Genomic DNA, 25,283 nt, shown 5'->3' on the forward strand with positions numbered 1-25,283 from the left:
TGCGCCAGCCGGGTCTTGAACTCGAGACCTCTTGGCTCTGATACCATATAGAAGTGCATGCTCTAGCCAATGCAACCAAAAGACCGATCTGATGGAAGAGACTAGGCAACACATTATACGTCAACAATGACCACCCTGGGTGTCATCAACGCAGGTCGCATGGCACCTCCAGGCTCCAACCGAGCTGGATTGGAAGGCATAACCTGGTAAGCAGCGGTGTGAGAGGCACACCTTTTTTTTGAAAAATCCAACAAATTGCTGGCTTCAATTAGATTAAGCAGAAAGCAGCGGAAGAACAACATGGGGTGGATTCGAAGATCAAAGAGAAAAGAAAAAAGGCAACCCTATTGGCTGCCCAACAACACTACACTTACACGGCGGAACGCCATCCACCCACAGCACGACAACGCAGCTCCGACTCCGGCGGAGATCTACAGAGAGCAAAGCAATGCTGGCGTTAAGGAAGATCACCGAACGGACCACTTGTCGCCCGTCATCGTACACCACCGGTGCCCCGCACCGTAGCTTCGATTTCATAGCAACAAGCAGCCGAGGTAGTCTCACGGACACGCCAGAGAAGAGCCGACTACCACGACCAATGCCACACCTCCAAAAATGCTCACCATGTTATCGTTGCCACAGAAGCCAAACCGCCCCATTGCCGGACGGACACGACCGAGCAGCACAAACAACCTCCCCCACCTATCACTGGTCCCTCTGGCCGGTAAGGAGCTCCTGGAACGATGCCCCAAGAGGTGCGACGCACGTCGCCATCATCGTCCGATCCTAGGGGATCAAGGGTTTCCCCCGAGCATCCTTGCGTAGTGGAGCGAGCAGGAACGCTTCAGCGGCGCCTTCAAGAAGGAAGCGGCGCCCACATGCATTGCCGTCGCCTACCCCAGCCCAAGAACCGGCAGCAGAGTCTTCACCCGGCGCTGCACCTCCGACCACCAAACCCAAGCCAGACCACCGCCGCAAACACACGGTCGGCGGCCGCCGGCCCCACGCGCCCAACGTCCGCCGCAACCACCTTTAGAACGGGACGCCGGGGCCCAGATCTCCATCGTTGCCGCCGGTCCACGCCGGATAGAGCCGCCGGCCCCATGCGCTCGACGGTCGTCACGGCCTCCTCGCAGAACAGGACGCCGGGGCCCGATCTGCTTCACACCGCCCCTGGAGCCCAACTAGCCACCGGCCACCGGTGCACAGAGCCGTCTACAGCCCACGCGCCGCCGAGAAGCTAACTCCCGCCTGACCCATCTCCTCTGCCGCAGCACCGAGCAAGAGCCCGTCCGACGGCGGCCCTCTTCAGATCCAGCAGGGGCTCGCCCTGGTGCGGCGCGCCCGCAACCCGCGCGGCCACCGCATGCCCCAGGCCGCAGCCATCCCTGCCTCGCCGCCCGCGCCGCTCAACAGAGGAGCTCCACCATCGCGCCCAACTCGCCAGATCCGCGCCCTCCTCGGGGTCGCCAAATCCGCAGCCTCTCCGACACAACCAAGTTGCGCCCCCTTACGCGCGCCTCCCCACGCTCGAACGCGGCCGCCCAGCCCGTGCGCGCACCGGCGCGGGAGCAGCGCCCTGGATCCCGCCGAGATGAGCAGCCCGCGCTGCTGGAGCTCAGACGGGAGGAGGAAGTGCCCCGCCGCCGCCAAGCCACGCAGGCTTTGCCCGACGACGTCTGCCGGCGGCGGCGAGGGGAAGATGGCCGGTGGATCTGCGCTGGCGGTGGCTAGGTTTTCGCCCCCCTGACCGCCCGCGGGAGTGACCGGAGGAGCGCTTGTTGACTTCACAAAGAAAATAATAGAGGCACACCTTTCCATAAACGACATAAGCCGCACTGGCCATGTTCGGACAAGGCTCACCACAACTAACATCTTGATGAATTTTGATGTCCATCAGTCACGGATAGTATGTCGTATTGAATTCATGCACCAGCCAACTCATCTAAAAGTCTGAACTGATGGAGGTGGGCAATATATTTCAACACTCCCCCTCATGTCTAGGCTATTTTAGTCCTTAGACGTGGGTTTGATGTAGGCCACAGAATCATTTTTTATAATACAGCGTTGGCAGGGTCTTGAATTCAAGACCTCTTGGCTCGGATACCATATTGAATTCATGCACCAGCCAACTCATCCAAAAGTCCGAACTAATGGAGGTGGGCAATATATTTCAACATGTCGGCGCTCTCCAAAAAGGGCCAAAAACACTTAATCATTCGCCGCTTCTTGCTTCAATGGCAACTTCTTGGAAAAGTAGATTTCGCCTTTAGCTCAGGTATGATTCATGGGTCCCATGCTGTTAGGGTGATCATCGACCATGCTCAAACCCTTCTAGTGACAAGGCGCCTTCACGTTTACCCTACACGCCTGTCATTAGGCACAAAAGGGAGAGGCCAGATTCTGAAATAAAATTTTCAGTGTCGGTGCACGAGTTAAGTTTGGGGATGGCTCATTTAGTACCGACAGGTACCAGTCGTAAGCATTTCTCTCCCACACAAGACCAATGTAAGTGACAGTCATAAGCATATTTCTCTTCTACACAAGACCAATGTAAATTCCACGGCATTTTTGGTAAGATCTATGAACGGGAGTGTCTAACAATTGTATCCTGGTCAACCAACCATTGTAACGGTTGAAAAAACCTGCCCCCGTGTCGTCTCATCCGAGGCGACACGAGCGGAAACCTACCCCCTTCTGTGTGGTTCATCGGATCCGGGCGGATCGACTGCATCGCCGGCGAGTCCCTGGGCTTCTTCCCAGCAACTCTTCTCCGGTGTGGCGGCTTGCGAGCAGTGGCTCTCGCAGGTGGCAGCCTTGGCAGTTTCGTCGGTGGGCTATAGATCTTCGGGTGAATGCTCTTCTCCGGCAAGTAGGGGCGGGTGCAGCCCCCCTTCCTGCTCTGTGGGCGCTTGCAGTGGTGGGATGCCAGATCTGGCTCGTCGGCGTCTGGCTGACGAGGAGTTGTGCTGCTTGGTAGCTCTCCGATGCTTTCGGCGCGGTGGCTCTGCGAGAGGTGGGTGTGCCAGCAAGGGTGATGTGCGTGAGGGTGCTGGTGGTGTTGGATTGCTCCGGGCAAAAGCTTGCCCGGTCTTGCCGGCCGGCGGCGTCAGCGTCTGTGGGCGTCGTTTAACCTCCTTGGAGGTGTCGTCGTGGAGTCCCGCATCCTCCTACACCCTCTTGTTCGGGTGGAAGCATAAGGCCTGGCTGGGTCGGGCGAGGGCGTCGACATCGTTGCTTCCCTCTTTGGGGCGTCGCCTTGAAGTGCTTCAGATTCCGTTTGCGCGCTCCATGGGTTGGGCGCTCGCGGCATTGCGGCTGGCAGGTGCCCGTTCGGCAATGCGGATGTTTGCGCGGCTTCCTGTATGTGGCAACGATGGCGGCTTTGGGCGGAGTCAGGGGTGTTGTTGTGCCCTGCTAGTCGGTCTCTTTCGGCGTGTTTGAGGGGTTGCCATTCATCACTTTGTTTCTATGAAGTCGGAGCTATCGAGGAGGATCTGGTGGTGACGATGACACGAGGCACGTGGTTGGTTTCAGCGCTGGCTCGACACAAGTCCAAAGCTTTTCTCCTACAATGCTCGTCGATAGGGTAGGAGATGCCTGGTCGTCGACATGTGTGGCCAACCGTTTGGCATCAGCCGGCGCAGGCCTCGATGCTTGTTTGCGATGAAGGCTTCTTCGATGGTTGTCGATGGTGGAGTTAGAGTCAACCTCGCGAAGGCGTGATGACGATGACGCCATGATGCAACCTCGACATCATGTGGTGGGTTGTCTGGTCGCCCTGTATGCCTTGTTTTGTGAGCGTGATGTGACGGTTTTTGTCTGATTTTTCAATAACTATTTTTTAGTGAATCAGGCCCCAAGGGACCGCGTTTAAAAAAAACAACTCCTTTGGTCGCTCCCGTGGGTGGCCTGGGAGTGAACCAAGCCGCCAACGCCAGCGCCAGCGCCACAGCCCCCGTTCCTCCTCCCCTTGCCGCCACCGGAGGGCGTCGCCGAGGCCCTTCCCTCCTCTCGATCGGATTTGGCTGGCGCGGGCTGCCCGAATCGACAGGGGTTCATGTGCTGCGCTGGCGAGGATGCTCGCGTCCGTGGTGTGGCGGCGAGGCCCCTTCGGCCGGGCCGCCCGCGTGCAGGGGCTCTCAGTGGCCTGGTCGGTGCAGAGGTGCGGGGTGGTATGCCCGGCGAATCGGTCGTCTTCGAAGCAGGGGCTGCGGATGCAAAGGATCTGACGTCTCCGATTCCCGGCGTGCACGTGGTGCTACGCGTCGGTGTGTCTGGTCCAGGGCTGCGGCCGGGAACCGCGGTGGTTCTCGGCCTCGGGCGGCGCTCCTCGTTCCTTGCTGGCATGGTGTGCTATGCGGGGCGCGGTGGCTCGTGCTGCGTCCGGTGGCACTGGTTCTGGCCGGCCGTGGACTGATCTGGCTGGCGGCTCCGAGATGGTCTCCACGAGGTGCGGTTGGCTACAGTGGCTGCTCGGTCCTCCTTCGTCGACTTGCTTGTCCGTGGGAGGTTGTGGCTGGTGGTCTTGCCGGCGCCGGATTGGCGTACGGTTGCGGGTGCTAGTAGCTTGGGTGAAAACCCTGTCTCCTCCGTGGGCCTTTGACCAGTGATGACGTCGGCCTTGGGCGTCGTAGACCTTCTTGTAGGCATCGTTGCATTGCTCTTGCACCCTCGTGTTGGATCCGGCCGTCGCTGCAGCTCCGAGGGAAACCCTAGATCCTGAGCGATCGGATGATGGTGGCGTTGTGGCATCGTATCCCCTCTCGAGGGCTTCATCTTTGTAACTGGGCATCAGCAAGCGGGACCAGTGGGAGGTGATGAAGTTGTCACTGAGGCTTCTGTGGCAATGGTGTTACGAGGAACGATGTAGGAGACGCAACTTTGGCTGATGTGGGATGGCCTCGGCTGGTTTGTTGCTTTGACGTCGAAGCTGCGGTGGCGGGGCCCTGTGGTTTACGATGACGGGTAGCAGATGGTCTGTTCGGTGATCTTCCATGACGCCAGCCTTGCCTGGTTCTCCTTCGTAGCTTTCTGTTGGTGTCGGAGCTGCGCTGTCTCGTTGTGGTGGCTGAGGTTTGGCATGGATCTTCATGTCACTCCACACGTCATTTTCAATGTGGGTTGGTTCAACGATCGTCTTTGGTAAAATCGGAGTCGTTTCTCACAGTGTGGGATGGCAATGACACCTCTAGGGGAGAAGTGATGACGAACGTCGTTGTAGTGTCTCGACGTCTCTCTCTTTGGAGTGACATGTGTGGGTATCTTGTGTGTCCCTCTCAACGGTTTATCATGGTTTTCCACCGCAACTCTCTCCTGCTTATTTACTGGATGAGGCAAATCTTTTGCCTTCGTTTAAAAAAAAAGGCTCTGTATCCTGGTCGCATGCTACCCTCGAAAGACATTACACACTAGAAAGGGGCAGCTGGATATAACTGAGAAAATCCTTGGCACAATGTAACTTCACCAAATAACACAACACAAGTGGAAAAATATGATTTCAAGAATCTGGCAACACATGTCTGCCACCTCATGAACAAAATTCTAAAATCGAATTACATGAAACACCAAATGAAAGAAAAGCCTAGATATTTACATCAGAAGTGAAATTCTAGCATCCTACCCGAGGAGTCTCAAGAGGCGATAAAGGAACACAACAGAGCGCGCTAGGTCAAGGAATCAGTGGTTCACATTCGGAACATAGAAATCGAAGGTGACATCAACATTACCAGATGATTCTCCAGTGTCCTTGAAGTCAACACCAACGATTTTTCCTCTGTGCTGCTCTTCAGATTCCTGGTACTCAGGCTTTACACGGCGCACTGGAACAGCCACAGAATACACTGTGCCAAGGCCAGCGTCAGTTGAGATATCCACTTGTACATTATCACGTGATTCAATCTCGACAAATTCAGATAGTGCTTCAACAACGTTTTCCACTATCTTTTTCTTTGCTTCGTCACTGACCTCACACCTGTCGGAGAATAGAATCATCTTCAGCCTCTGCTTTGCAATACTTGCATTTGTGTTCTCATGTATGGTTGGTGCTGGGAAGATTATCTTCCAAGCCAGTTTCAGACGGTCAAGAAATCCCATATTAACAATACTGTGAAGGAAGCCTTCCATGTCTTGAGTAACAGGAGAGAAGTCCCGCCTTGAAAGAGCAGAGCAGGCACTAGATATCCGTGGACAGCTTTGGCGCTCAATGCATAGTCGTCCTGGTGTAAGCATGAGCTTGCTAGATGCAACACGAGGAAAAGCACGAAAGCATCCCTGCGGAATTATATAAATAGGTCAGTCTCTATCTCTACTACTTAAAAAAAGAATAGCGTCCCTTTTCCTGCCAAGCAGAGTGCTTCATCCAACCTTACATATGTTCCTCCCTTCCCTCTCTGCATTTTTTATTTTTTTTCCTCCTATCTCTGGTTTTTTCACCGATTTTCCTTGAAAACCGTCTTAACTGTCCCACCTTTTATTGACTTACCAGATAAAATTACGTTTTCTTTGCTAAGCTAATAAGTTCTTAACAAATAAGTGATATTTATTTAGGTAGGTAAATCACGGGCATGATTTATAAACATTTACACGATGACATTAATATGGGCAGGTAAATCATGGGCTAACGTACTAGAATATTTATATCCTGTTGCACCGCACGGTCATACATGCAATGCAAGGCAGAAGAAAACAGAACTTCGCAAAATAATCAATTTTAAAATTTCAGTGAACAGAAAGAACTATGGTAGGAAGAAACACCATGCATGGGTGAGCAAGACCAAACACAAACGAGTGTTTGGTTAACTGTGCTTTTGTAAGGATCCTAGTATATTCAGCATCAAGATCCTATCACTGCATCTCTGCAGCACACACATAATCACCCCTAGTAGGATCCACAGCCAATACCTTATGTCATATTGATTTTTTTTTCAACAAAATTATGCAACAACAGGATTACCAGGGTGCATAACATGGCCAATATCTGTAAACAGGTATAAAGCAGCACATAAGGGTAGATATAACAGACAGGCATGTAAACACACATTTGCATTTCTGCAACAACAAAAATGAAGGATGTGCATCTCTAAAAGGAAAAGGCCCAATTGAGCAAAGCAATGGCAATACTGGTACAGGAAGAATCATAACCGAGTAAATAAATCATATCTGGAGATCCGTAAACCTCAGGATTGTTCATTCTACTTCTGTAGACAAGAACATTCTACTGTGTGCTGTTTCTCATGAGTGCCATAAAGTTAATAAACCAAATTCCCTAAATCATTAAGTTCTTCATTTTATGTTCCTTGCGAGCGCTTCAGCATCCATACTCAGCTAGGAGGAAGGTGCCGGGTGGCTAGACACATGCTCTCTAGATTGTCTACCAAGTACTGACGGAGTCCTCCTTGGGAAATATAGTACTCCCTCCGATTAAAATTAATTGTTGCTGCTTTAGCAACTTTAGTATAAAGTTATACTAAAGCAGCGGCAATTAATATGGATAGGAGGGAGTACATTATTTGACAGTCCAACTATTTTGGAAATCATAGGGCGTAATTTGACTGTCCAAGTTCAAGGTTTTTCAAATAATTAATCCAATAAATGTGAGTGATGTGTCAGCACTAGAGCTCTGTTGCTGACGAACGGCGCATCAAGGAGCAGACAGGAGAAGAAGGGGACAGATACTAAGTGGCAGGCCGGAAGTTGACTCAAATGTATGGGCCGTTCGCCCATCTCGTAGGGCAAGAGGACCCATGTAATAGAGTGCGTTAAATACCCAGTAGCTGAGCCGGAGAAGGCAGCGAATTGTAATTGGATCTCGATCCCCTCTCAGATTCTCCCTTCTTCCTTCTTCCCCAAGCTGTACCTCTCTTCTCCCAATCCCCATTCCAATCTCTACGAAAGTACTATGTATCCTTGAATTCGTTCAATAGATCGTGAGCACAGGGTTCTGTACATCACAATTGGTATCAGATTTGGGTCGATCGGCGGCGGGGTCGGGCTCGGCGGCGGTCGGGTTGGGTTCTCTCGTAAAATCCCCGTCCGTTGGCTGGGTCTGCGGCGGCGGAGGGCGTCCACCAACGATGGCATTTTGGGTACGCCACCGCAGCATAGGCAACCGGCTGTTCCACCACCTGTGTTTGTGACTCAGGCTGGGCATTCTGCAACAGAGCATTTTGGGACAGAAGTTCAGTTGAAGAAACCGTGGATGCCCAAAATGGATTTTCCCCGTTTTGAGGTCACGTTTGAGAGGATGTTCCCCATTTTGTGACTCAGGCTGGGCATTCCCCGTTTGAGAGGATGTTCGTATCTGGCTAGATGGATGTGAGGCCTACTTCTCACTGTATGCTATCCCTGAAGAATTCAAGGTCACGTCAGCTACGCTGCACCTGTCTGGCGATGCAGCAAATTGGTTCCATGCATACAAGGCTCTGCATCAGTGGCCGTGCTGGAATGAGTTTAGGATGGCAGTTATGCAGGAGTTTGATGTGAATGTTCATCGCACAAAGATGAGAGCTCTGTTGATACTTAAACAGACCGGATCAGTGGCTGAGTACAAACGGGAGTTCACCCAACTAGTGTATCAACTTTTGTTGTATGAACCGACATTTTTGGTGACGAGGTTCACTCTGGGCCTCAAGGAAGAACTCCGGGCTGCTGTTGATATGCAGCTACCCACTACTGTTAGTGAAGCAGCTTCATATGCATTGATCCAGGAAGAGATAGTACAGCGTGCTCGCTCCAACAGAAGTTTTACTACCAGAACTGCCTTCTTCAAGCCGGACACACACCCAAGCACTCCACCTGCTGGAGAGCTATGGAAAGCAAGGCAGTTGAAGGAGTATAGGCGCACTAATGGCCTGTGTTTCAGTTGTGGTGACAAATACACACCTGGTCATACTTGTGTGAAACCACCCACTCCTACTGCAGTCATGGCCATGACTAGTGCAGCTGAAGCCATTTTGTCGGATGATATACTTGATGCAGTAGAAGAACAAGAAACTGCTTTGCAAGAAATGCACTTGTCTGGAGTTGATCACCCTAGAACCATTCACTTGCGAGCTCTTATTGGCAATCAAGTGGTACTTATTCTCCTGGACTCAAGTAGTACTCACAGTTTCATGGATTCAGCGTTGCTGCCCAGAATTCAAGTGACACCACAACAACTGTCCAAAGAAATCTCTGTAACAGTGGCCAATGGAGAGAAACTGTTGTGTAATTCTGAAGTGCCCCAGCTCAACTGGTGGATCCAGGGACACACATTTGAGTATGATTTTAAAGTTCTTGATTTGGGAGGTTATGATCTCATTTTGAGCATGGACTGGTTGGAAGCTCAAGGGGAAATGACATGTCACTGGAGAAACAAATGGATCCAGTTCAGTCACAAGGATAGTCTGGTTAAGCTGCAAGGAATTCTTCCACAGTCTACAGAGGACATCAAGGAGGTCACTCTAGAACAAACTATGAAATGGCACAAAGGCAATGATATTTGGGCAGTGGCACTGATACAACCAGTATGTGACAAAAAGCCTAACCCTGTTCCTGATCCAGTACAACCCTTGTTACAGGAGTTTGCAGATGTCTTCAAAGAACCTACTGAGCTACCACCCTCTCGAACTTTGAACCATGCAATACACTTGTTACCAGGGGCCGCTCCTGTCAACTCCAAACCTTACAGATATTCACCACTGCAAAAAGATGAGATTGAAAGGCAAGTTGCAGAAATGCTTAAAGCTGGTACTATCACTCCCAGTCTCAGCTCTTTTGCTTCTCCTGTCCTACTGGTAAAAAAGAAAGATGGATCTTGGAGATTTTGTGTAGATTATAGTTAGCTAAATTCCATCACTGTGAAGAGCAAGTTCCCAATGCCAGTGGTAGATGAGCTTTTGGATGAGCTTAGTGGCACTAAGTGGTTCTCCAAGTTAGATCTCAGGTCAGGATATCATCAAATCAGAATGTTACCGGAGGATGAACACAAAACAGCTTTCAAAAATCACAGTGGACAGTATCAATTTAGGGTGATGCCCTTTGGTCTTACTAATGCCCCCTCCACTTTTCAATGCATCATGAATTGGATTTTTGCTGCTTACAACAGAAAATTTGTTCTTGTCTTCATGGATGATATCTTAATCTTTAGTGAGACCCTGGAAGAACATTTGGAACATCTCAGAATAGTGTTTCAAACCTTAAGAGAGCATCAGTTCTTTGCTAAGAGTACCAAATGCACTTCTGCACAGCAACAGTTGGAATATCTAGGACACATCATTTCTGACAAAGGGGTTCAGACAGATCCTGAGAAAACTTTGGCTATGGCCAGGTGGCCTACTCCTCAGAACGTGACTGAATTAAGAGGGTTTTGGGGGCTCACGGGATATTACAGGAAGTTTGTGCAAGGATATGGTATAATTGCTAAACCACTCACTCAACTACTGAAGGAACAAGCCTTTGCTTGGTCCTCAGAGGCTCAGGAAGCTTTTGAGAAACTCAAGGCAGCGATGATGACTACTCCCGTATTAGTGTTGCCTGACTTTGACCAGCCGTTCTGCATTGAAACAGATGCATGTGCTACAGGAATTGGTGCTGTGCTCACTCAAGGAGGACACCCTGTTGCCTTTTATAGCAAAGCTTTGGGCATCAAAAATCAATCTCTGTCCATCTATGAAAAGGAGTTTTTGGCAATTATGATGGCTGTAGAAAAATGGAGAGCATATCTACAGCGAGGTCCTTTTATTATCAAAACGGATCATCAAAGTCTGTGTCAGTTGGAAGACCAAGTCCTTACAACTGATGTTCAGAAAAAAGCCATGACCAAGTTAGTGGGGCTGCAATTTCAGTTTCAATACCAAAAAGGCAATGAGAACTTAGCAGCTGATGCCTTATCCAGAGTAGGGCACTTACTGGCAGTGACCACTACTTCCACCAGTAGACCTGTGTGGCTACAGGAAGTACTTAATTCATATGAGGTGGACCCAGATGCTCAAACACTGTTTCAGAAACTAGCTATTTCTGCTGCTGATACATCAGAGTATTCTCTGGAGAAAGGTGTGATCAAGCATCAAGGCAGAATATGGATTGGAGCAAATCAAGCATTGAGAACAAAACTCATTTCTGCCTTTCATGCAAGTGCTGTGGGGGGACACTCTGGCATCCAGGCTACATATCAAAGAGTTAGGAAACTGTTTGTGTGGACTGGGCTGAAACAAGATATCATTGATTTTGTTCATCAATGTGCTGTGTGTCAACAAGCAAAGCATGAACATGTGAAATCTCCCGGATTACTTCAACCACTTCCTGTACCTGACGGACCTTGGCAGGAGATCACCATGGACTTCATCGAAGCTCTACCAAAATCTGAGGGCTATACAGTGATCTTAGTGGTGGTTGATAGACTGACCAAGTATGCTCACTTTATCCCTTTGAAACATCCTTTCTCTGCTCCAGTGGTAGCGAAAGCATTCCTACATACTGTGGTCAAATTGCATGGACCACCCCATACTATAGTTTCAGATAGGGACAAGATCTTTACCAGTCACTTTTGGAAGTATTTGTTCAAGCTTTGGGATACTAAATTGCTCATGAGTACTGCCTATCATCCTCAAACAGATGGGCAGAGTGAAAGAGTGAATCAGTGTTTGGAGATATTTCTCAGATGTGCAGTACATGATACTCCAACAAAATGGCATTCATGGTTACCCTTAGCAGAATTCTGGTACAATACTAATTTTCATTCTGCTTTGGAGTGCTCCCCTTTCAAAGCTCTCTATGGATATGAACCTACTTATGGGGTGTTTCCCTCTTTGCTTACCTCTGATAATGTTGAAGTGGAACAGTGGCTTAAGGAACACCAGGCACATACATCTCTGCTGAAGGCGCACTTACTTAAAGCCCAGACGAAGATGAAACACTATGCAGATCAGAACAGATCACCCAGGATGTTTTCGGTGGGAGACTCGGTGTATTTGAAGCTCCAGCCATATGCTCAACACACTGTAGTCAACCGACCATGTGCAAAATTAGCATACAAGTTTTATGGGCCTTTTGAAGTTTTGGAACAGATCGGACCGGCTGCTTACAAACTTCAGCTACCTGCAGCAGCCCAGATCCACCCCGTGTTTCACGTCTCTCAACTCAAAGAATTTGTGCCAGATCATACACCAGTCTTCTCCACTGTGCCTGCCCCAGTTGATTTTTCCAGTATGGACGTGCAGCCAGGTATGATCTTGGACAGGACTTCCAGCCGAGGCAGCCACCTGGGAGGATTACGATACAATCAAGCTTCGCTACCCTACTGCTCCAGCCTGGGGTCAGGCTGAATCTCAAGAGGGCGGCACTGTCAGCACTAGAGCTCTGTTGCTGACGAACGGCGCATCAGGGAGCAGACAGGAGAAGAAGGGGACAGATACTAAGTGGCAGGCCGGAAGTTGACTCAAATGTATGGGCCGTTGGCCCATCTCGTAGGGCAAGAGGACCCATGTAATAGAGTGCGTTAAATACCCAGTAGCTGAACCGGAGAAGGCAGCGAATTGTAATTGGATCTCGATCCCCTCTCAGACTCTCCCTTCTTCCTTCTTCCCCAAGCTGTACCTCTCTTCTCCCAATCCCCATTCCAATCTCTACGAAAGTACTATGTATCCTTGAATTCGTTCAATAGATCGTGAGCAGAGCTGCAGAGGGTTCTGTACATCACATGATGTTATACAAAATTGATACTGTTGCATTTGTACTCTATATCACTTTCTTATGATTGTAATTTTGTAACTGTTAACAAAACATTGTTCACGAAATTTATGGTCAAAGCTCACACTTGGGCAGTCAAACTAGTCCCTACATTTCCAACCCGAGAGAGTAGATCTGAACATATTTCAGTATACTAAATGTGATGTCCAGAAGGCATTATAATAGTGCTTATACAAGATGAAATAAGCAACACACTACAGACAAGAAGTACAAAGTTGAAAAGGGCGAGAAATGCAAATCAGACAAGAGATGGAAAGCACAAAATTTTGGATGAACAGATTTTGTAACCATGGTTGAAGCTCCTAGCCACTTCTAACATGCCCAGCAGCTTACTTGCATCACCAACCGAATCGACACAACATTGCAGATGTCAAGCCCACTAGGTTTCGCGGCCGCGCCTACAACTGATCTTCCATGGAGCCAGTCATAAATTCAAACAGACTCCCAAGGGCAATGAAAGCAATCGATGCGGAAGCAGAGAGAAGCGCTTAGCTCTGATTTTGTGGTGTGTAGCAATCGACAGGCACTTAGCATAGAGATTAGGGTTTTGAGGGAAATGGGGATGGGGAGGATGACCTTGGAGTTGGCGGCGCGTCGGACCGGCGCGGGGAGGGACGAAGCGGAAGGAGCGAGGATTGCGCTGGCCTCGCCGGATACGCGGCCGGAGATCGCCGTCGCTGTCGCCATCACCATAGATGCCCGAAGAGCTAGGGTTTTGCTTTTCAGTCCTTTGTTTCTTCTTTATTATGGCCCTTCTCTTTTTGTTCTTCTCTTCGCTGTCTAGACGTCCCGGTCCGTAGGGGAACGGAGAAATCCACGCATCATGAAACTCCAAGTCTCCAACACATGGAAAGAGAAGACCAGAAGATTTGACGGCAAGTCATTAGGGCGCGCCCTGGGAGGTCACGCCCTAGTACCTTGTGGGTTCTTTGGGGCTTCGTCTAACCTAATTCTAACTCTATAAATTCTTAAAATAGAGAAACCAACAGAAAGCCATCCAAAATGCTTTTTTCGCCGTCAAAAGTTTGTGTTTTTCCTCAATCCCATCTGGAGGCCTTATCCGGTGCTCTGTCGGAGGGGTAATGGATCACGGAGGCCTTCTACATCAATCTTGTTGCCCTTCCGATGATGAGTGAGTAGTTTACCACATACCTAGGGGTTATAGCTAGTAGCTAGATGGTTTCTTCTCTCTCTTTGATCTTCAATAAAATGTTCTCCTCGACGTTCTTGAAGGTCTATTCAAAATAATCTTCTTTTTGTGGTGTGTTTATTGGGATCCGATGAATTGTGGGTTTATGACCAGACTATTCATGAATATTATTTGAGTCTTTTCTGGATTCTTATATGCATGATTGTTATAGCTTTGTATTTCTCTCCGATCTATCCATTTAGTTTGGCCAACTAGATTGATTTATCTTGCAAGGGACAAGTGCTTTGTAATGGGTTCAATCTTGCGGTGATCTATATCCCAGTGACAGAAAGGTACAAGACACGTATTTGTATTGTTGCCATTAAGGGAAACCGACGGGGTTTATTCATATTGATTGAATTTACTTTGTCTACATCATGTCATCTTATTTAAAGCGTTACTCCGTTCTTTATGAACTTAATACTCTAGATGCATGCTAGATAGCGGTCGATGTCTGGAGTAATAGTACGTAGTAGATGCAAGCAGAAGTCGATCTACTTGTCTCGGATGTGATGCTTATATACAAGATCATTCCCTTGAATATCATTACAACTATGCGTTTTTCTATCAATTGCCCAACAATAATTTGTTCGCCCACCGTATGCTTTTTGTTTGAGAGAGACGCCTCTAGTGAAAACTATGGCCCCCGGGTCTACCTCTATCATATATTAAAATCCAAAAATATCTTGCTGCAATTTATTTACCGTTCTTTTATTTTGTGTTTTTTTATCTATCTACCATTATCAGACTTGATCGTTGCAACTAAGGGCGTGTTCGGTAGTTCACCACATCTGCAAAATCCTGAACTCCGTCGCCCAGATCCAGCAGCCAGCTTCCCACCTAAACTCCAGGAGTGAGCGAACCGTTCGGTGCTGCAGCTTCTCGTTGCGAGCGATTGACTAGGTAAAAAGGCCAGAAAGTGCCTGCTCGGGATGGGTGGTCGGGGACGGAGGGGACAGTCCGCGACGACGACGAACGACCGGCGGTGGAGAGCACGGCTGCCGGCGCTGAAGGTGCAGACTGACGGTGGAGAGCGCGGCCGCGGGCGCTGTCGGTGCAGAGCAGCGGATGAGGGCGAGCAGGGCGGGAATGGGTGGTCGGGGACGAAGGAGACGGTCCGCGACGACGGCGGAAGACCGGCGGTGGAGAGCGCGGCCGCCGGCGCTGAAGGTGCGGAGCGGTGGCGGAGAGCGCGGGCGCCGGCGCTGCCGGTGCAGAGCGGCGGCTAGGGTTAGGGGAAGGGGAAAAGGAGCCGCGGGTGTGGTGGAGTGGCCTCGAGGGAACGGTTGGTGCAGTCCATCGATCACTTGGCGGTGGCATACGCCCGTAATTGTTGCTGAATCCAGCTTCCCAGTTTCCACGGAGCCAGGTATTTCCAGCTCCACGACTCCGTCGATTTTGCACGTAGCGTCGAGCCAGCTTCTCGGTCAAATAACCAGGAGTGGAACCGTTCGGCGCGACTCCAAGGCTGGAGTCGAGGAGTTGAGAAGCCAGAGGGCTACCGAACACGCCCTAAACACTGAGGCGATTGAAAACCCCCTTGATTGCGTTGGGTGCAAGTATTTATTCTTCGGGACAAATGCATTTTTGCCCCTAGTTGGAACCTACCGATGGGTTTTGCCCTTACTTTCTGACCCTGCTCAGTTTTGCCCTTAAATTTTCCTCCTAGGTCACCCGAATGCCCTTTGACCGTTTGACCAATACTTTGAAAATTAGTAACAAATTGATATGAACTCAGAAAAATGCAAATAAGATATCAAAATATTCAAATAAACATTACCTTTATGTGTATGTCATTTGCATTTAGGACAAAAGTACCGTTAAAACAACCTAAGGTTATTAATGTTATTAACATTATTAAAAATAAAAAGGTATAAACAATACTTTTTTCAGGGATAAAAATTACAGGCAAACGTAGGTGACGTTTGCTAAACATCCTGATATCTTATTTGCATTTTTTTGAGTTCATATCAACTTTGTGACGCCCGGATAATTAAGCTACAGTGAACCTCCGCTAATGATGCCACGTCACCTCGGTTACTGTTGATAATCTCGCATTAATTCGAAACCGATTCAAAATTCAAATTCAAAATAAAGGCAAACATCAAAAGCCTTCAAACATTAAAACTAAAATGTTATTTTGGTTGCAAATAATCACTACTAAATTGTCATGCAGGGACCAACATTAATGAGTTAATAAAATGCCATTAACCTATTTTTAAATTAGACCAACAACACTTAAGTGGACCATTTACATTCAAACCAAATTTTAAACATTTCAAAATAATCTCAAACTTGGGGAACAGCAGCAAAATATTACCAAGTATTTGTGTGACAGGTTTCATATGCAACTAAATTCTTTTGTTGGCCAAATAAATACCGAGCGGAGACTAAAAAGAAAACAGAAAAGTTAAAAGAAAAAATAATAGAAAAGAGGACCCCCCCTAGCCACTGGGCCAAACGGCCCAGCCGACCAGCACACCGACCCAGCCCGCAATACCCCCTGTCTCCCTCCTTCCTACTGCTCCTCCGACCGTGCCCGCGCTCGCTCGTCCCCGCCAAGCCAGCTTGCCGTCCGCGCCGCTACAGGAGCCCATGGATGGATAAGGGCCTCGCCCTCGACACCCCTGGCAACTCTATCCACTTCCCCTCGCCCAGATCCACCTCTCCCTCTCTCCTTCCACCGCAACAGGGAGCCATCGTCGCCATTGCCTCGACGCCGGCGTGGCCACCGTGGCCTTCTCGCCGCCCTCGACCGGTCCAGGAGGATCGCCGCCCTCTCCTCCGTCACCTGCGCCCCTGGATTGAAGCTGACGAGCCGCCTCGACGCCGCTCGCTTCTTCCTCTTCCTCGGACCACCGCCGGCGAGCTCCATCGAATTCGTCGCCCCGGCAGCTCCTAAGCCCCCGCCGGCCGCCGTGTGCCACTCGGTGAGCCGCCGCTCTGCTTTCCCCCTCACCCATCCCCCTTGGACTCGCCCGCTAGTAGTAGCGCCGCCATCTCCGTAGCTTTTCTCCGTCGTGGAGCTCGCCCCGTCGCAGTCGTTCGTATCCAGGGCCAGAAGAGCACATCCACGTGCTTGGGACATCCCCGTGAGGCCGCCCGTGCCGTTGCTTTGGCCTCTTGCCTCGCAAAACGGCGATTGCTTCCGAACCGTGCTCCGGCCGCCGCCTCGCCCATCGCCGTCGTCGCTACATAGCACCACGCGCTCTCCCGACACCTCCAGCGCATCCGCGCGAGCGTCAGCTCGCCGTAGGACCAAACCGCAGCTCGAACCTCCCGCGGTGCTCGTACTCGAGCCGCAGCCTCGCCTTCGTCGAACTCTTGCCGCTGCTGCCGTTGAAGCTCTGCTGCGTTTGACTGCTTACTACTGCTGCTTGCTCTGCTACTTACTGATGCTGCTCCCGCCTGCTGCGCCACTGCCGCCGGTGTCCGCGTGCCGCTCGCCGTCGGCCGCCGCTCCCTGCGCTAGCCGCCGGTCGTTGCTCCCAGCCTCCTGCCTCCTAGCGCCGGCCGACTCTGGCCGCCGTGGTTGTGTGCGTGTGTGAGCACAGCGCTGGCTGTGTCTCTCGCACGAACGGCCAGCCCTTGTTTACTACTAGTAGTAGGTTTAGTTTAGTAGTATTAATTTAATGCTAATTAAGCCTATTAGCATATGGCAAATGGGTCCCACCTAATTAGATTAGATAAATCCTTTAGAAATTATTAAGACACTAACATGTGGGACCCCATACTATTAACTTTGACTAGTCAATGTTGACCGGGTCAACTTTGTACACTGCCCCACTTGTCTTACACACTGGGTAGGAATTCCCGTGTACAATTATCATTTGTTCAATTTAATTCGAAATTAAATAATTAAAATAATTTCAGAATTTATTTTAAACTTCTGAAAATTCATATAAAATTAAACGTAGCTCGGATCCAAAAACTTTATATATGAAAGTTGCTCAGAACGACGAGACGAATCCGGATACGTAGCCCGTTCGTCTGCCACGCGTCCTTATCATAGTGAACCTGCAACATTTCACCTCCGGTTCATCTGTCCGAAAACGCGAAACGCCGGGGATACTTTCCCGGAAGTCCCCCCCCCTTCGCCGGTATCACCTATCCATGTGTTAGGCCACCCCTAGCACAACGTATTGCTGCGTCTTGCTTTGTGTTACATTTGATTGCTCTGTTATTTATTGTGTTCCCCCTCCGTTACTTCTTTCCGGTAGACCCTGAGACTGCCGGCGACCCCCGGCCCAGTTCGACTACAGTGTTGACGACCCCTCCTACTTGCCAGAGCAACTAGGCAAGCCCCCCCTTGATCACCAGATATCGCCTATTCTTCTCTATACTGCTTGCATTAGAGTAGTGTAGCATGTTACTGCTTTCCGTTAATCCTATCCTGATGCATAGCCTGTCATTGTTGCTACAGTTGATACCCTTACCTGCTATCCTACTGCTTAGTATAGGATGCTAGTGTTCCATCAGTGGCCCTACACTCTTGTCCATCTGCCATGCTATACTACTGGGCCGTGATCACTTTGGGAGGTGATCACGGGTATATACTATATATATTATATACATGACACATGTGGTGACTAAAGTCGGGTCGGCTCGAGGAATACCCGCAAGTGATTCTGATGAGGGGGCTGAAAGGACAGGTGGCTCCATCCCGGTAGAGGTGGGCCTGGGTTCCTGACGGCCCCCGACTGTTACTTTGTGGCGGAGCGACAGGGAAGGTTGAGACCACCTAGGAGAGAGGTGGGCCTGGCCCTGGTCGGCGTTCGCGGATACTTAACACGCTTAACGAGTTCTGGGTATTTGATCTGAGTCTGGCCATTTGGTCTATACGCACTAACCATCTACGCGGGAGTAGTTATGGGTATCCCGGCGTCGTGGTATCAGCCGAAGCCTTCGTGACGTCAGCGACTAAGTGGCGCGCGCCGGATTGGACTGGAACGCCACTAGGCTAGGTCTGCTTCTGGCCGCGTACGCAACGTGCAGGTGTGCATAGGGCGATGGGCCCAGACCCCTGCGCGCATAGGGTTAGATCGGCGTGCTGACCTCTCTGTTGTGCTTAGGTGGGGCTGCGACGTGTTGATCTTCCGAGGCCGGGCATGACCCAGAAAAGTGTGTCCGACCAAATGGGATCGAGCGTGTTGGGTTATGTGGTGCACCCCTGCAGGGAAGTTTATCTATTCGAATAGCCGTGTCCCTCGGTAAAAGGACGACCCGGAGTTGTACCTTGACCTTATGACAACTAGAACTGGATACGTAATAAAACACACCCTTCCAAGTGCCAGATATAACCCGGTGATCGCTCTCTAACAGGGCGTCGAGGAGGGGATCGCCGGGTAGGTTTATGCTATACGATGCTACTTGGAGGACTTCAATCTACTATCTTCTACATGCTGCAAGATGGAGGTGGCCAGAAGCGTAGTCTTCGACAGGACTAGCTACCCCCCCTTATTCTGGCATTCTGCAGTTCAGTCCACTGATATGGCCCTTTACACATATATCCATGCATATGTAGTGTAGCTCCTTGCTTGCGAGTACTTTGGATGAGTACTCACGGTTGCTTTTCTCCCTCTTTTCCCCTTTCTATACCTGTTTGTCGCAACCAGATGCTGGAGTCCAGGAGCTAGAGATCCCGAGGATGATTCTACATGGAGTTCGGCTTCGAGGAGTAGTTAGGAGGTCCCAGGCAGGAGGCCTTGCCTTTTCGATCGTTGCTACTTTTGTGCTAGCCTTCTTAAGGCAAACTTGTTTAACTTATGTCTGTACTTAGATATTGTTGCTTCCGCTGACTCGTCTATGATCGAGCACTTGTATTCGAGCCCTCGAGGCCCCTGGCTTGTATTATGATGCTTGTATGACTTATTTATGTTTTAGAGTTGTGTTGTGATATCTTCCCGTGAGTCCCTGATCTTGATCGTACACATTTGCGTGCATGATTAGTGTACGGTCAAATCGGGGGCGTCACAAGTTGGTATCAGAGCCAACTGCGTGTAGGAATCCCCCTTCCACACTCCTTGGCCGAAGTCGAGTCTAGACATTTCAAAAACTTTTACTAACATGGCTGTGTGTCTTACGGGCCCACGTCGCCATTGGGTGGTATTAGGATCTTTTACTCCTTGCCTATACTCTGGGACTCTGATCTCTCTTCTATTCGGGTTAAATGATTTTACTAAATCTAACATTAGGATCTCGTTATCACTTTCACCCGGAGAGCCCCTTATTACTGATGATCGTCTGTTGCACGTGAAGACCCTGAAGATACTCTCTGCTGATAACCCGAGAACTTGTGTTCATCGCTTTTAAAATTCCCTTTCATCGATAAACTCCTATGCATAACCACGTATACTCGCCATTCATACAATGTTTCCCAGATGATCTTGTTATTACAAGATACCCCGAAATTCTCTCTGTTGTTCCGAGAATCCCTTGAGCTTACTACCTTGCTGTTCTTTGTCACCTGAATACCCCTACGGATAATCCTCGCACTTACCGAGTATCCGCTCATCCCCAGTTGATTCAAGTATTTCACAAAAGTGTTCAAAATATCATTCGATCTTCCGAAAATCTTCAGGAGCCTGTTGCTCTTGAAATTCTTGCTTACTAGCATTATGATTAATCCCATAAACCTCGAAATCTTATTGGCACCCTTTGTCATTATCTTTTTGAGTCCATTGATTCAATATGTTGCGAATGCTCGCAATCCTCAATCAGATCCTAGAATTCATCCTTCCGGCTCAGACATCTTTAACATGAGCTGGATCTCGACCAATCAAATCGTCATCGATTGTACCCCTAAGGCTATTCAACTTATCCATCCCTAATCAGAGCATTGCTTCTGATCCCTTGTCTTGGAATTCATAATTCCTTTGCATTTGAGCTTTTGAGTTAGTCAGTTGTTTCTATAGTCTGATCTCCTTGCATTCTTTCTTCCTCTGGTTGAGTACTGATGCTCACATCAGATCCCTTGTGGACCACCAGACCCTTTTGTCGGATTTTATCCGACAATGTCCTCCATATTAAATAAGCTGGTGAGCTTTTCCTCGGATACATGATGCCTTTGGTAAATTGTATCCTCTGCTTTGTGAACCATACTCTACATTCGAGCTTGTATTATTTACTCCGAAGTTCGTGGTATATGTTCTAAGAAGCCCCGATGGCTTGAACCTATGCCTTCCTTAATATGTGTGAACTCAAAAGTTTTCATGAGTCATACTCTTCTGGTATTTTACCAGATAAAAATTTTCAACACTGCAACTTCATCAAACGCGAGAAGTGAATGAAAGGTTATGCATTGAAGAAGTGGGAGTCGACCTTGAACTTTGCGTTCATGCCCATGGACACGATGTAGATCTTATCATTAAAGCTTTTCTTAAATTAATTATTCCCTTGGTATAATTTCATCTTATATCTGGGATCTGGCCTTTTGCAATCGTGGTTCCGACCATGTTCTCCTTTAAACACCATTTCTCGTACAAGTTAGGCACTTGTCTTCTGCAGAGCAATACCCCAGTCCAACCTCTACTTTGGTTTGTCGTCGAGTATTACCCCCCTGGTATCTCGAGATTATCACGGAACTGCATAACTTATTATGAGTTCTCCATCAAGTGCTACATTCTCATTGATTCCAAATTTTCATGGGCTTCAGTTTTTAAACACTCAAAACCACCGATAACTGAATCGAGTCCGCACTGCGATTAAACAACTCTTAGTAATCTTCTTTACTTATGAGTTTGTACCCGATCACGTCATTCCTAGCCTGATTGGCTACATCATTATCGTGCCGATTTTAACTGTGCTACCTGGTCTTTATTCCCGGAGCACCACTTTCGACGATGAGCTAAGCTTACGTCGATTTTCCTCGTCATATCATTTCGCCTTGAACAGCAAGCTTGATTTCGAGTTTGTGTCGTACCCCTGGTTCCAATAACTTTTCACTTCATCATTCCTTTGACTTGATGTCATCGCCGATCGATTACCTCTTCATAAATTCTCGCTACAAATGTGTCGTGAACATCATCAACATTCTGAGCTCTTCCAAGATATCTATCGAATTCTGGATGAGAAATACCATCCTTGCCCTCGATGATTTGTTTTATCATCGACCATTTTATTGCCTTCCATTCAACACAAACTTGTTCGTGTTTTGTGTTGTACCTTGATTTCCTTGCTATCTAGCTTATGATATGTTCTACCTTGGAGTATTACCATCTTTTATGTCAAGAATGTCGTAAGAATTTCACCACCTCGTATGACATCTTGGTACAGTGATACTTCCCCCCATCACCATTCTTTCTTGGTCCCCGTGTTGTTTCTAAAAGGAATACCGACAAATGGTCTGTGATGTGTAAATTCTAAACTTATAGCAACCCTATTGCTTTGAAGTTATTGGTCTATAGTTTCATTCTACGTCTATGGCTTAATGAATCATCTTTCGAACATTGATTGTGCTACCTAGCCCATATTTCGGGTGCACATTTCAACCAATGTTTAACTGTGTATGTTTTCCTCGAGCATACATCATTAAGTCATTCGATCTAGCTAATGTTATCTCCTTGTTCACATAGTGGGGGAAATCCATCTTTTGGAAATCTCAATGGATTGTCGCTGAGTCAATCAGTCACCTCCTCACCTCTCCTTGATGTAATGATGAACCCTTGTTCGGAACTCGCTTCCATAGTTCATCTCCCGAGAATCTTCGATGTCGTTTCGACAATTTGTGTTGCACCTTTCTTCTCAGGCATCCTGAGTCTGAGTTATCCTGACACCAATCAGATCTGAATCTCGGTCAGATATGATGGTTGGAACATATTTCCAAGAGTTATAACATTGGCCTATTTATGACCCGGTAAGGTGATGACATGCCAAACACACCTGGCCGGAGGACCTATTGTTATAAGCTTTCCTTTCAGCAAGGTTACCCATTCTTCCATGAGGAAATTGTAAGACTTATTCTGTAAGTTGTTCCTGATGGATCCTTTTTGTTTCCAAAGTCTGATCTTCACCTGTTGACCATGTCAATGCTATCTCGAAGCATGTCTATGGTACTTCGATTTTCAACAAGAACATTTGAAGCCCAATGTTAAATGTTTCTTGCTCAATTATCCAAACACCGTTGTACGGGTAATGTCATGAAATTTCTCTCCACTTTCCTAAAGGGTTTTCTACATTATATCCTCTCATGGATATCATGCTCTGCTTGCCTTTGGGAAGGTTATACCCCTGAAATATGTGTTTTAACACATTTTCCTTTCCATTGTTCTGTTTAATCTGATAATCACATTTTCCTTTCCATTGTTTGGATTAACGTTTCTTGTAATCTGACTTAGCTGAGCAGTGATAGTTCCCTGCTTAGGGAAGCACCTTGTTGCACCACTCTGTCAGTAAGGCCCTGTTACTATTGTTGATGACATTCCGGTAATCACCGATGGACGAGAACCTTGCCTATTGGTCCGCCTCGTTCCAACGAGCAGGAAAATGGTTCTCTTTGTCCCTCGCCCTTGGTACCAACGTTGTTACCAACAAAACTGACAGGCTACCCTCTGACATGCCTTGCTACCATGACCGTGCAAGATGTTACCATTCCTCCTACTTTTAATCCACAGGGTGGGCCCATATCCCTGTTCCCAAGGTTATTCCTCACGATTGGCTTCGTATGTAATTCACGTGCCACCTTTCGTGAGATCATCAATTTTGGTATCAGACACAATACTTATTCCCGTTGCTCTGAACCCTTCAGGCATCGAACGATTGCCTGCCCGCTCGAAACTTCCCCACGATACCTCCTTACTTTGCTCTCGATATTGTCTTAAATTTCCATTCGAGAGTTACTTTCCGCCACCTTCCCCGATGTTATCAACCAGATAGTCAACCGTTCAGAGGTCTGTTATTCCGAAGTTACCCCTTGTCCTTCGTAAGTACAATGGAGTTCCCGAAGAAAGGATGCCATCTTCATCATGATTACCTTAAGCAGAAAAAATGAAGACATCAACGTAACGGATCAACTTCTTCGAGAAGAGAAACCAAGACCGAGGAGATTCGTTAGAATTCCGTAACCAGAACTTTTCCCCTTACTCTACCTCTTAAATCTCGGGACGAGATTTCTTGTAGTGGAGGAGAATTGTGACGCCCGGATAATTAAGCTACAGTGAACCTCCGCTAATGATGCCACGTCACCTCGGTTACTGTTGATAATCTCGCATTAATTCGAAACCGATTAAAAATTCAAATTCAAAATAAAGGCAAACATCAAAAGCCTTCAAACATTAAAACTAAAATGTTATTTTGGTTGCAAATAATCACTACTAAATTGTCATGCAGGGACCAACATTAATGAGTTAATAAAATGCCATTAACCTATTTTTAAATTAGACCAACAACACTTAAGTGGACCATTTACATTCAAACCAAATTTTAAACATTTCAAAATAATCTCAAACTTGGGTAACAGTAGCAAAATATTACCAAGTATTTGTGCGATAGGTTTCATATGCAACTAAATTCTTTTGTTGGCCAAATAAATACCGAGCGGAGACTAAAAAGAAAACAGAAAAGTTAAAAGAAAAAAAATAAATAGAAAAGAGGACACCCCCCTAGCCAACTGGGCCAAACGGCCCAGCCGACCAGCACACCGACCCAGCCCGCAATACCCCCTGTCTCCCTCCTTCCTACTGCTCCTCCGACCGTGCCCGCGCTCGCTCGTCCCCGCGCTCGCTCGTCCCCGCCAAGCCAGCTTGCCGTCCGCGCCGCTACAGGAGCCCATGGATGGATAAGGGCCTCGCCCTCGACACCCCTGGCAACTCTATCCACTTCCCCTCGCCCAGATCCACCTCTCCCTCTCTCCTTCCACCGCAACAGGGAGCCATCGTCGCCATTGCCCCGACGCCGGCGTGGCCACCGTGGCCTTCTCGCCGCCCTCGACCGGTCCAGGAGGATCGCCGCCCTCTCCTCCGTCACCTGCGCCCCTGGATTGAAGCTGACGAGCCGCCTCGACGCCGCTCGCTTCTTCCTCTTCCTCGGACCACCGCCGGCGAGCTCCATCGAATTCGTCGCCCCGGCAGCTCCTAAGCCCCCGCCGGCCGCCGTGTGCCACTCGGTGAGCCGCCGCTCTGCTTTCCCCCTCACCCATCCCCCTTGGACTCGCCCGCTAGTAGTAGCGCCGCCATCTCCGTAGCTTTTCTCCGTCGTGGAGCTCGCCCCGTCGCAGTCGTTCGTATCCAGGGCCAGAAGAGCACATCCACGTGCTTGGGACATCCCCGTGAGGCCGCCCGTGCCGTTGCTTTGGCCTCTTGCCTCGCAAAACGGCGATTGCTTCCGAACCGTGCTCCGGCCGCCGCCTCGCCCATCGCCGTCGTCGCTA

The 25,283-nt window shown here is 48.8% G+C and overlaps 1 protein-coding gene across 1 annotated transcript; it reads right to left on the minus strand.

The window, feature by feature from the left end:
• Positions 1-5,432: 5,432 nt before the first annotated feature.
• Positions 5,433-13,589, minus strand: LOC109741309 (cell division topological specificity factor homolog, chloroplastic). The gene is made up of 2 exons (XM_020300382.3): positions 13,306-13,589; positions 5,433-6,273 (listed from the first exon to the last, which is right to left on the minus strand). The coding sequence occupies exons 1-2, from the start codon at positions 13,420-13,422 to the stop codon at positions 5,680-5,682; spliced, it is 711 nt and encodes a 236-aa protein (XP_020155971.1). The 5' UTR covers positions 13,423-13,589; the 3' UTR covers positions 5,433-5,679.
• Positions 13,590-25,283: the final 11,694 nt, after the last annotated feature.

This window comes from Aegilops tauschii, chromosome 5, assembly GCF_002575655.3.
Source record: "Aegilops tauschii subsp. strangulata cultivar AL8/78 chromosome 5, Aet v6.0, whole genome shotgun sequence".
Classification (NCBI taxonomy): domain Eukaryota; kingdom Viridiplantae; phylum Streptophyta; class Magnoliopsida; order Poales; family Poaceae; genus Aegilops; species Aegilops tauschii.